We start from the raw sequence: 13665 nt of genomic DNA on the forward strand, positions 1-13665 counted from the left end.
AAATAAAAATAAAAATTAAAAATAGGTCTGGAAGTGTAGCCCGGAGGTAGAAGGGCTTCCAGGAACCCCAGTACCACCAAAAATTTTTTTGATATTATATTTCATCTAAATTATAGTTATTATGAATATTTAAATTTGTATGACAAGCTATAATTTTTATATTAGAAATAGCTGTGTTTAACTATTAGCAACTTCCCTGGTTAAACTGTCATAATTAACTAATTAGTGAATTTTATGAGGTTATTAGATATATGTTAATTGATGAAAATAAAAACAAAAATAAAGAAAATCAGGACTGTAATTTCATTCATCATACTTTCATGTAAACGTGCTTTTATTTGTGCATTGGAGTCTCACATCACAATATACGTATGTTGTTGGCAGTAACATACAAATTTTTTAAAATGTATGAATTTGAGAAAGTACTCACTAAAAAAAACTAAATTGAAGGTTACTGCATTTTATATGCTCTATGCAATTAACAATATTATACAGGTTTATGCCCCCCATCAGTTTTGATGTTATATGTACTTATAATTTCGGTACAAATGTTTTACAAAGTTGTTGCTGCATAATCTAATATGAATGCCATCAAGAGAACACATATGCAAACATGATGAATTAAGAAACACAACTAAAATGTCATACATGTCAGAAGATAACCCTGTGTTAAGGAAGAAGACAGAGAGTTCATGAGTTGCCATATTTGCTCACTAAGAAAGAATATAACGCAAGGACTGACCTTCCCCTATTTTATGTCTTCCTTCAAGGTGAAGGCTGAGAAATTATTAACTTGATGCCACACATGTAGGGATAGTTTCAATTATGTGACAATTGGATGTACTATAAATCCAGATATTTTCATGCACATGCCATAAAATAATCTTGATAGGACTGGACAATCACACCTGGGGACATATTCACATTGTTTTCATGAAGATCATATGTTCCCCATTCTGAGTTTGTACTGGCTGACTCTAGGAGCTAAAAAGAATCCTTTCCAACTATGATTAAGTCAGAGAGTTTGGGATTACTCACATAGAGAATGTTTTTTCTTTTATTACTAAAGGGAAAATGGAGTGTTCTCATTAAGTAGAGAATGCAATCCAGACAAAATATTATTTTTGGATTGTAAATTTGAGGGCAAGATTGAATTTTCCACAGTAAAGAATATTGTTGCTTCAGGCAAAAGTCTATATAATATCCAACATCTGAAAACAAGTCCTTCCAGGTAAGCATCTATTTGCTGAGAAAATCTTTCTATATTTTTTTCTTAAAATCTTCATATATATATATATATATATATATATATATATATATATATATGCATACATGTTTATATACACACATGTATATACATATATATGTATATGTGAATATATATATGTATATATATATATATAGGTGTATGTATGGAATTAAACATCATATAAGCAAGTCCGTATACTTCCCTTAAATGTTCTTGTAGTTGTCAAAATACATCATTAAGCCAAACCAAAATCTACTCACAGGTATTTGCAAAATTGTTTCTATATTAACATTTAGGAAATTTCTAAGGGTGGTTACTTTTGAAGCAAGAAAGTGCAATTTGGCACTTTATATTTTATATTTTAGCATTGTGAATATATTATTATTATTATTATTATTATTAATTTCATGGATTAACTTTATTGCTATGTAAGAATGACTGTTGTTATTATTTAAAGTACTAAATGAAATGTATAAAGCCTGATTATTTTCCTAAGGTCTCAAGTCATATCTATGCAGCACAGTATTAAAGCATTTTTCTGGCCCTCAACATATTAGGTCATTTGGACAAAGAACATGGTATACAAATAAAGAATCAAATGTCTAAAAGAAAGGAAAGATAAATATACTTAACTTTCCCCATTTAGCTTTAGGCCTATAATGATTTAAATAGTAGCTTCTCCTTCGTGACAGCAACTCTATAGATAAAATTTACTTGAGGGCCTTATTACTCTTTAATTAACGATCTTTCTGTTTAAAAAAAATCTATAAATAGTATTTCTGGGGGAGAAAAATTATTCCCCCAGGGAATGTGAACTTGCTGCCTCTACCAGCAGCAGTAATGGCTTACCTTTGTTATCCTTCAGTGAGAAGTTGTGGTTATTTGTTGCATCTGTTGTGAGGCTGAAATAAAACTGGTGCCCATTGGATGGCTCGTCCTTATCCACAGCACTGATTTTCTGAATAACCTGGGGATAGAGAATGCAAAATAGGAACGGATCTGGGCATGTTCCAGTAAGTTTCCTGAGACAGAACAGAAAAATTTTATACCTTATAATAAGTATAATCTTTTTGAGGGAGCTGGGAGGAACAGATCAGATGGACCAAAATGAACTCAGTCTACAAAGACCCTGGAAAACAAATTATGGCCTTTTCAAAGCATATGTTTAAGCTTACTTTTGTGACCCACAGAAATAAGCTGTACCAATTTATTAGATATCACGCTAGACCTCCTAAGATGCCAAATGATATGGATGAACACACCCAACATGAGGGTATGCTACGTTCGTAACAATCCAGGGTTCTCAAGCCCCAAAGTGCAATGTGGAAAACAACCCAATCCCCATTCATCAATATGCTGTCAGTATGCTGCATTTCTCCTTAAAAGGGATTAAGTCCTGAACCATTTAACAGGGTTTTTATTGCATTTACCTTTTCTTCCCAAGGAATTTTTCTCACCCAGTTAAACTAGATTTTAAAGTATTTTTTTAACATTTTACAAAACATCAAAGTGTTATTTTGCTGAAATAAGCTGATGATATGTAATCTTAAAGCTGGAGGATTTCAAAAAGGCACTGCTGCTGGATATTTTGAAGGGAATCACAAGCAAGGAGCAAGGCGTGTTAAAGAATCTTACCTGCCCAGGCTGGGCATTTTCACACACGGTGGTTTCATAGTCCATGGCAAACTCGGGGGCATTGTCATTAATGTCCAGTATGGTGATGGCCACGTAGCCTCTTCCTACCTGAGACGGATTCTCTAACAAACAAGAAGAGCTGTTATTACTTACACGGAGATAAAAGCTATATTTCTGGTGTTATTTATTTACTCCATGGAATTTTCATGAAAAACAAGCAAAAAATAAATAAATAACTAAAAACCAAGCAAAGATATTTGAATCTCTAAAGCAGAAGTCTTGAATGAAATTTAGTCATGATCCTGTATTCTTTAAAGAAAACTATGTAAAATTTAATCCATATCCAGATATATTTAATTCTATTTGTACTTGTAGGCATAAATGTACATATGTAAATGTGGTCTGTGAATATCTATATGTGGTATATCTATGCATATATGTATGTAGATTCATATGGGTGCATATGCATGAGTGTGTGTTTTTAATCACTAATAAAAAGTTATTTAAGGAAGAATAAACAGTAAACCATGAAACTCAATATTCATGGATGATAGGGCTCAAATATCGGTGTGAATATAAATTTTTATTATATAATATTTGCTACATATGCAAACACATAAATATATATATATATATATATATATATATATATGCAATATGCATACAATTACCCAATTTTTTCATTGGCTTTTTTTATCAGGTATCCAAATCTCCATTTCTTGGTAGAGATCACAGTACTTGTTATCTAGTTATCCTAAGTTGTTTCACCAGCTTCCTATTAGCATAAATGTAATATAAGAAATGCTACCTGCAAACAAAGAGGAATCTTTGGAAGGTAACGCAGGCCTGTCATTTTATACTCTATTTTTATGAACATTATAAGTATTAGCAAATGAAGCTAGTGAACACAATTGTGTTTTACAGATAGAAAAATTTGGATTTTTTTTCATCTCAGTTAAACAATTACTAGCAATTCCAAGTGATTTTATAGTCTCATGACAATCTGTTCTCCACTCTCACTCTCCTCTGTCTCCATGTCATTTGAGACCTACAACTTACGGCTTTCCATCGCGAGGACTGTGATGTTATGAATAGCATTTGTCTCCCGATCCAAAGATTTAGCAGTTGTAATAACTCCACTATTGGCATCAATATTGAAGTACCTCTCCAAGTCTGTGTTTCTGTCAATTGAATACCTAATTGAAAGTTAAAAGAAAAAAAATAATGCTTATGTTTAATTATACACTACAAAAGTTGCTTTGTTAATTTTAACTAATAAATATATTGCTGATTCTGCGATGTGTCCTGTTCATGAATATATATATCTGGTTTAAATTTTTCTCACATAGATTTTGGTTCATATATAGCTTATTTGTATTGTCTTTGATTTGGGGCTACATAGTTAAACATAAATACCATAGTGTAATTATTTTCTCAGTAGTTTTCAAAATGTTAATAAAACTTTAAATTAATCATTATCACTACTATTTTTGCCCTTCAATAACATATAATAGATACTAGCCCTGGTCATGGTTATAGGTTCCTATAAAATATATTTAGATATATTGTTATTATTATATACTTATTAACATCATTTCTTGATAATACCAAACTCATATTAACCCTTTTTATTCTGTATCTCTCACCAGGGATCATGACCAAAGTTCCAAAGATATGTTTCAAAGTAGAACCTCTAAAATTATAATTTTTTGAGCATGTAAAAGTCCTTTCTCAAAATATCTGCAATCCAAACATAAGTTAAAAAGTAACATATCCTATGAATTCTAATTCTATGTTATACTTTCCATACATAAATATTATTCTGTCCTAATACATGAACATTTTCACATTCCCCTTACAGTCTTTATAAATGAGTGAGAAAAAGACTTTCATTAAAATACAAATAATTAAATGAACACGCTAAAGAAACACACACACACACACACACACACACACACACACACACACTTCCAGCATTATGACCAACAATTGATTCAGTCACATCCATGAACCATAAGCACACTGACCTTTCTCTGTGTTAGTCTTCTTGGTTTCAACAGCCTGTCCCTTGGCTCCAGTCACTCACAGACTCTCATCAACATGCCATGGCATAGAAGCCCTCACACACACAGTGCTGTTGAGACCCTTATTGAAGCAGGTGACTATCTGATCTCTATTTCTTACACTCTGGCATCTTGCATCCTGGTGAAGCCTTACAATCTGCTGATGCTACAAACCTCTTGTCCCTATCAGCTTGCCTTCATTTATATTATCACTCATTTCTGATCGATTCATAGATTGTGAGCCCCATTTACTGTCCCTCCTGTGTATAGGCATATCACATCACAATATCTCTGGCTTAAGATGATAGAAGCCGTTTTTTGAATCAGGAACTTGGGAATGTGTTGGTAGGCTACAGTCAGATGTTGGCAGGTGCTGCAGCCCTTCTATAACTTGACTGAAGTTGTAGATCCCATTCCAAAGTGTCTTATTCACACCATGGCATGGTAGTGACATGGCTGACAAGTTGGTGCTGGTACATTGTCCTCTCTTTCCTGGCATGGCCTGAACATCCTCATGCCACAGGAGCTGACTTCTCTAAATCAAGTAAAAAACAAAACAAAACAAAACAACAACAACAAAAGAAGCTGGAAACTGCAACACACTTATGAACCAGCCTTGGAAATAAGACGTGACTGCTTCCTTCATGTTTAATCACCACCCAGGCAATGGCAAGTCAATTTGAAAGTGGAACAGAACAATGCTATTAGTTTTTTTTAATCATTTACATCATACAGAAAGATGATATTCTGAACAATAGCTACAATATACTTTCTCAAAAATAAAATGATGCATGTGAGCCCATAAATGAGTTTTATCAAAAATGTACAGGCAATTTTTTTGTGGTGCTGGGGTTTGAACCCAGGGGCATTCTACCTCTGAGATACACCTCCAGCCCGATTTTTTATTCTTTATTTTGAAACAGGGTCTCACTAAGTTGTGGATGGCCTCACTAAGTGACTGAGGCTGCTGGTGAACCCTGATCCTTCTATCTCAGCCTCCCAAGTACTGAGATTACAACCTTGTACTACCCTGTTAGGCTCGTAGGCATTTTTAATAAAAGTAGGAAACTACATTTGAACCTAACAAGAACATGAAAGTATAGCCCCACTGAGTAATCTTTGCAATGCTTCCTTCTGATGCAGGTTTAAAGCTAGGATACCAACTGAATGTGATGGCACATGTCTGTAATCTCAGTACCTGGGAGGCTAAAAACAGGAGTATCGCAGGTTTTAGGCCAGCCTCAGCAATTTGGAAAGATCCTGTGTCAAAGTAATAATTTAAAAAGGCCTGTGGAGATAGACTATTTCTGGGTTCAATTCCCAGCACCAACAAAACAAAACAAAAAGTCTAGGATACTTATAGATTTATAAATCCTTTTTAACAATTCTTAAAAGATATCTCTGTGCTTAACCAAACATATCAATGTTAATCACCATGCCAAACATGAGAAGGAGGGAGAGGGAGGGAATGGGGTGGGAACTGGAAAGGGCTAATTGTGTGCATGTATATCTCCCCCATCTTGCATCCCGTTAAGACGGCTGACTACAATGCAGCAATAAAAAAAGAACTTAAACAGATAAAAGATATCTCAAATGGTAAAATATTTATTTTGCTATGAATATTAAAATGACATTTTATTCTGGTGTACAATTTAATGAATTTTAACCTATATCTGAGCTGTCCAATCAAAACTGAAAGCAAGCATGCAGACCTGGTCCATATCCACAGAACTCCATGGTGCCTTCTTTCCCCCCTCCCATCACTTTCTGTTAAGTCACCTTATTTTCTCCTCTATCGTTTCTCCTTTTTCATCTAGAGTCACCCCTATAGCCCGTTTTCTGCCTAGTTTCCAAATATTAGGGAGAACATCTGATTTCTTACATTTTGTGACTGACTAATCTCAATTAGCATAATGTTCTCCAGTTCCATCCATTTATCAGCAAATGATGTAATTGTGTTCTTTATAGCTGAGCAAAATTCTATTGTGTGCATATCCCATAGTTTTGAAATTCATTCATCTCTTGTTGGATATCAACAATTAAATTAAAAAATGGGCACATGAACTAAATAGACACATCACAAGAGAAGATATTCAGATGGCAATAAGTGTATGGAGAAAATGTTCAACATCATTAGCAATCAGAAAGATGGAAATGAAAACGACTCTGAGATTTCACCTAATTCCAGTTAGAATGGCAATCATTAAAAACACAAACAACAAATGCTGCCAAGACTGTAGAGAACTGAGGACTCTAAAACTTTGTTGGTGGGACTGAAAATAAGTGCAACCACTTTGGAAAACAGCATGGAGGATTCTCAAAAGAATGGAAATGAACTTACCATTTCTAAATTATAAATTATATAGCTTCCACTTATAAATCATATGTATCTGTTAAAAGCTACAATTCCCACTTAAATCTCACTATATAGGTCAGCTAAGTGTATATGTGTGTATTTATAAACTTACACATATGTGTGTGTATTTAGTAATTTGTGACATTATATCTTTTATACTTTTATTAATGTGCCATAATTATACATAATAGATTTAATACACATAATTTGTACACTACTGTCTGCATCCCACTCCGCTTCCCCTCTTCTCTGTTCATGTTAGTGAAATAGGTAGGAATATCTTCACATAAGGACATGACATTATTGGCATTGTTATCTTCTTCAATATTCCTTTTGCCCCCTCTCCACCTTTCTCCCCCAATCCCCTCTCACTATTCTCTACTCTTCTCACTTCTCTAAAGTCTTTTTTGTTTCTTCTTTTGTCTGTAGCTTCATCATAGTAGAGAAACATAGGACATGCCTTTCTGAGGCCAATCAATCTCATTTTCTTTCTGAGACTAGTCAATATGATTTAGGACATTCTCTAGGTTCATTCATTTTCCTGCAAAATGACAAAATTTTAGAGCTGAATAAACTATGCAACCAATGAAAGTGTTCATAAATAGATGAATGGGTAAAATGTTATTTAAATCTTTATTAAATCTTATGTCTTTCACTAATTCATTAATAGTTTCATGAATTATTTTCTAGAAGCTGCAAGTGACATTATTTCAGGAAGCCAAATAAATTCTAAAAGTAGAAATGCAAATGGCAAATGTTTAGAGGATCCATAGTAGAATATAATTCAAGGAGTTAGGGAAGGTGTGCAGAAAGAATAAGGTATCAGCTTGAGAAGAGATAGGTTTCTTTGGCAAGACCAAGGAACAGAGAGACTGTTCCTGTACTTGTGGTTAGTATGCTTATCTACAGGAATAAGGATTACCCAGTATTAAATTTGTTACTCATTTTATACCAGCCCATCTACATATGCCAAACGTTGCTGCCAAGGTATACAGCATTAGGTAATATATGGAGATACATGAAAAAACAACTATTTAGACAAAAGAAACTAAGAAAACATAGGCCCTTTTCAAAATAAAAAGAATAAAACATCACTGCCTTCGAATCTAAAAAAGCAGACCGAAGAAAAGAGAAGAAAGGCCCTCAAAAACATGAGAAGGACAAGATCCCCTTCTGGATCCACTGGCCTGGAGACTGAGAAATGCACTGCCTAGTTAATTGGAGACTGAAATGGAAGTGGAAGGATAGGTGCTTTCCTAGTTAGGAACCAATGCTAACGTCAACACAATTTCTGATGCCATTAATGGTGTGTGGACTCACCATATTCCTCTAGCTTCTGCAAATTAAGACCATTAAATACTCAGTTTCTTCTAGGTAATGTTGGAGTGACCAATTAGAGAGCTCACTTTCATGGTTTTGCATCAACAGCAGTTAAGCTGCCCTATCCACTTATTATGCAGACAGTTGTATATGTCCTAATCACCCTTCAACCCATTCATGAGATTTTGAAAACTGTTCTATAATCCTGTACCACACTCAACGCATGCTCAATCTATCTCAAGCAGGTTAATCAAGTAATTGCATAGATTCTTTAGCCTTCTCCCCAAACTGTTCTGCCTTCTCAATTTTTACATTTTCAGAATGTGCTAAGTATTTAAATATAATTAAACTCTTCCCCCCTATCTTTCAACAAATACATAGGTCATGTGTGAACAGACATATTTGCATATTTTATAATGTATTTCTCTTAGTTCTTGTTAGGAGAGCCCTTCTCTGGTAAAACTAGCCTGTTGTCCAGGCAAAAAGTTACATGTCTTAGTATTCCTTCTAGGTGTGCGTGTGTGTGAGTATGTGTGTGTGTGTGCGTGCACACGTGTACATGTGAAATATGTGTGTCTGTATTTTAGAAAATAAGATGAAAAAGACATTGTTAGGTGAAACCTCATTTAAATATAAGAATTGAGCTGGGCATGGTGGCGCATGTTTTTAATTCCAGCACTTAGGAGGCTGAGACAGGAGGATCTTGGACAGCCTCAGCAACTTAATGAGGCCATTTGCAACCCAGTGACACCCTGTTTCAAAATAAAGGATAAAAAAATGGGGCTGGGGGTGTAACTCAGAGGTAGAATGCCTCTGGGTTCAACTGCAGTACTGCAAAAATAATAAATAAATAAATAAATAAATAAATAAATAAATAAATGGGATATCATTGAAAGTTCCTTTGGTATTTTTGGTATTTTAATTTTGTCCATTTCTGTTTCTCTTGCCCAGGAGATAAGCACAATGCCAAGAGATCCAGAAGTTATCTTACAAATATGGGGTGAGAAGTGTTTGATAAAAGAAATCAAGGCTCTACTTGTCATTTTACTGCCAAATTATGAGTTCTTAAAAGTATTATTTCAGTAGTGTTAAGATTTGTTGCTACTACCCATGCATAGTATCTAACAAATGCAAATAGATATTACTATAATGTGCTACTTCAATATTGGATTCATTTTCCTGTCTCTGCTCTGGTCTAAACTTCTAACCAACAAAAGGGATGTATTAATTGACAAATGAAAATATTACACACATCCCAATTCCTGCACCTTTTCTCACATTGGCCACCCTACACTCCTGCATTACGTCCTTTCCAATATTTTAGTTTGATTATTTCTTAAAGACAAGCAACTAGCATTAAAGCAGCGAGCCTTTACAATTACATCAGAAGTCATGACTCTCTGGAAATATTTCTGTATATGTGAACCATGAACTTTACCAAATTCTCCTTATACTATGCCTCCAGCAATCAAAGAATGGAAATTAAAGTACAAAATTTCTAGCCGTGACCCTGTCACGACCCTACTTTATTTCTTGAGGACTTTTATTTTCCATTTTCTGTTTCATCATCTGCAAAATGAGAAAGTTATGAAATGATCTCTCATTTCAAGATTTAATATTGTATTTTTAATGAGTTTTCATGTAAGATCTTTTCTACAGCTAAATAACAAGAGGGTGGTAAAGAACCTATGCATTTGTGTATCTTAAGTGTTTGACAAATCTGTTACCAAATAAGTTCTGAACAAATCACTTTAATAACATAGATATTATTTCATAAGCTATTGAGAGCTTACTATTTTTATGTCACTGTTCACAAACAAAATAGGCAAATGAGTGAAATGGATTAGCCACAAATGTATGCTCAGAACTTCAAAAATGGCCAAGGATAGTATAGCAAATAAACATGACCACATATGAGCAGTAGAACCAACTGAATCATTGAAAATGAAGTCTTAATCTATTGAATCTAGTGTGTGTGTGTATGTGTGTGTGTGTGTGTATGTGTGTGTGTGTGTGTGTGTGTGTGCGCGCGCACACGCGCGTGTTTCGGGCATAAGGTTGCAAGTACTGTACAGGTTTGATAGAGAACTCAGTAAAATACTTACTCCACATTTGCTGACTCTATGACCATAGGCATGTTTATTTGTAATGAAGAAATAATAAGGCTTGCTTTATAGTTAATTACTGAGAAGTAAATTGCTTCAACATAAACTGCCAAAGTCTACACATAATAAGATCAGATACCTTGATGTATCCTCACCATTCTGATACCAACTCAATTTTCCATTAGTGATTTAAACCTTCCCAAACTGATTCAATCTTGATACCCAATCTTATTCAATCATTAAATTATGGATTAAAAACGGCACATGTATCAAGATAGAACAAAAATAACTCTTCATGAAATGTGATTTTTTTAAAAATTTTTTTGGTACTGAAGACAATCTAGGAGCATTCTACCAAAAAGCTGCACCTCCAGCCTTTTTTAAGTTTTCTGTTTTGAAACAAGAGTCTCCATAAGTTGCTGAGGTCCTTACTAAGTTAACTGAGGTTGGCCCTCAACCTATGATCAGCCTCTCACATATTGGAATTATAGGCATGTGCCACTATACCCAGCTTGAAATGTGAATCTTAAATAGGGGCCCATGAGAAAAGAGTTAGGTGTTATTTTCCAAGTTGCAACATCCAGAAAAACTATTCATTCTTGCTACTCATATTTATGGAGTAACCTTACTTGTTTCTTTTCTAAAACTGGCTATTCTACCTTTTTTTTTTAATTTCATGAAATTAAAAAAATGAGCTTTGCTCAATCATTTCAATACATTCTTTATTTAAAAATGTTTATTGTGGCCAATTTCTATTGATTTTAATTACAGAATGCCAATATGACAATAGAAAATAACCAAGTATGAGCTCCCTAAGTTTTTAATCTCATGTATAATTCTCCCTAATTTACATAAAAAGATTATGGATTTTGTGTTCTTTTATAAATCTGATATGTTAGTAGGTATTTTTGAAGTGAAAATATTATAACAAATCAGGAAACATGTAATTTTTAATTATTATTTTACCTGGAATCTTCCAAAAAGCTAACTCAGAAGGTCTTTCTTGAGAGGAGTTGAGAGGAGTGGCCTAATTTTGAACAGTATAATGACATATGGGAAAAAATGGCTCAAATAAATTAGGCATTTCTATTTAATACATTTTGAAAATTGTACTCCAGTAAGTATACAAGCCTAGCAAAAATGCATATTTTTGTTTTAATCATACCTAATATATACTTTCTCTTTACATTTTAGTGGTAATTAGCTTAAAATGAGAAAAATTTTGAAATAGAATACTTCCCATGTTCTCACAAAATTGATGTCTGTTGCTTTTCAAATCAACCAGTTTTATTTTATCACTATTTTTCTGTATATTACCAGCTCCTATGTGTCTCATAAAATATCAGATACTCATTAATTATTTAGAATAATGCACAAAAACATATGCATGCATACAAGCCACTTAAAAATACACACTGAATTATTCAAACACCCAAATGTGCTCATACTCACTGTGCTGGATAATGTCATTTCGCATAATACTTTATGACTTTTTATCGGAGGACACACAATGAAAAGAATGAAAAAAATCCAGGTATCTCTAATAATAAATATAGTTATCTGTTTAAATTATTAGAAATGCTGCAAATGGTCCTTCATACTTCTTATTCAGCCATTTTCACATCTGACCATTTTTCTAATAACAACATGTTTCAGCTCATTGGCTGGTTTAAGCATAGGTTTGCTCTGTAGCCTATACATATAAGTCTACAGATTTCATAAGGTCTCACTAAGCTCCTAGGATAGAACTAAATAAAACATAGATATACTTTTCATTCTGTTTCCCAGGATGGTTCATATCTTGCCATGCCACAGCCCCCTGTTCATGCCCTCACTGTTTCCCACGAAGGTTCATGCCCACTGAACTCAGATGGAATCAGAATTTATCTCATAAATTGCTGTGTTGTAGCACTGCCGTTCCATCTTCTCATAGTGTTTACATTTATGGCATCTTGTTGCTTCACCCAGCTTGTAAGCTGGTAGAGTCTGTAGGGCATGTTTTATTCATCTTTGCTTCTTATCAGCACATTCCCCAGTGTTTTGCAGGAGTAGGTTCTTAATAAGCCCACATTGTCATTGATCTGTCTGCCAACGCGGACATGAGGGATGAGTCTCGAGTCTCGAGTCTCCGGACTGCACTTACAGTTCCCAACACCTTGAATGAGCAACGCAGAAATGAAGTTTCTATCGGTCAAAGAGATGATCAGGAGAAAGAGACTTTAGTCTGTCCTTCCACATTGGATAGGCATAGCCTGATATTGAATGCTCAGAGCCAAAGTTTATAAGCAGAGGTAAACAACTACTTAAAACTGAGCCCGAAACATGTTTGCCCTCAATTATTTACTTATGATAAAATGACTTTTTTCTAAGTAATTTCAACTAACACCTAATTTTTACCTTTCACTCTGATGGCTGTCCTAATTTCCATATGGAAAAATGAGAGCAATATTCACAGTAGATAGTAGATAGATGGTGGTAAAACTATTTACACACACACACACACGCACACACACACAACAATTTTCCAGTTGGGTTAGGTTCTGGCCCATTAATGGGTTTCAGGTTCATTTAATTTTTTCACAGGAGACTATTGCACTTGTAAATAGTCAAAAAGACAATGTTGTCCTGATGGCCACTGCTCAGTCTTCTTTTTAGGAAAGGACAGATGCATGCAGAAGAGTTACTCTTTGTCTTTGCTGATGCTTTTGTAAAGTAGATTGATATTTTTAAATGCTGCTCAAAGTAGGGTTCATGTGTGAAAAAGATCACAGATTCACTTTGATGTAAGCAAGTTCGTATATTTTTATAATTCAAATCTCTCATCCCATGTGACTGCAAGTATTCCAGACCCACGTGGAATAAGCTAGATTCTTCTATTATGCTATAGAATGTAAAAACTGAGCTATTACAGGAAAAATCAAAATGGCTATCTAACTT

The 13665-nt window shown here is 34.2% G+C and overlaps 1 protein-coding gene across 1 annotated transcript in view; it reads right to left on the bottom strand.

The window, feature by feature from the left end:
* CDH7 (cadherin 7) overlaps nucleotides 1-13665 on the bottom strand; it is a gene marked incomplete at both ends in the record, with an annotated part of 121445 nt that overhangs the window by 20864 nt on the left and 86916 nt on the right. Inside the window, 3 exons of the mRNA XM_080714293.1 lie at nucleotides 2099-2216; nucleotides 2885-3006; nucleotides 3944-4080. Of these exons, the coding sequence (XP_080570419.1) occupies nucleotides 2099-2216; nucleotides 2885-3006; nucleotides 3944-4080 (377 nt within the window). The remainder of the gene's footprint in view (nucleotides 1-2098; nucleotides 2217-2884; nucleotides 3007-3943; nucleotides 4081-13665) is intronic.

The sequence above is a fragment of the Muscardinus avellanarius genome, assembly GCF_963383645.1.
Source record: "Muscardinus avellanarius genome assembly, chromosome: 17".
NCBI lineage: Eukaryota > Metazoa > Chordata > Mammalia > Rodentia > Gliridae > Muscardinus > Muscardinus avellanarius.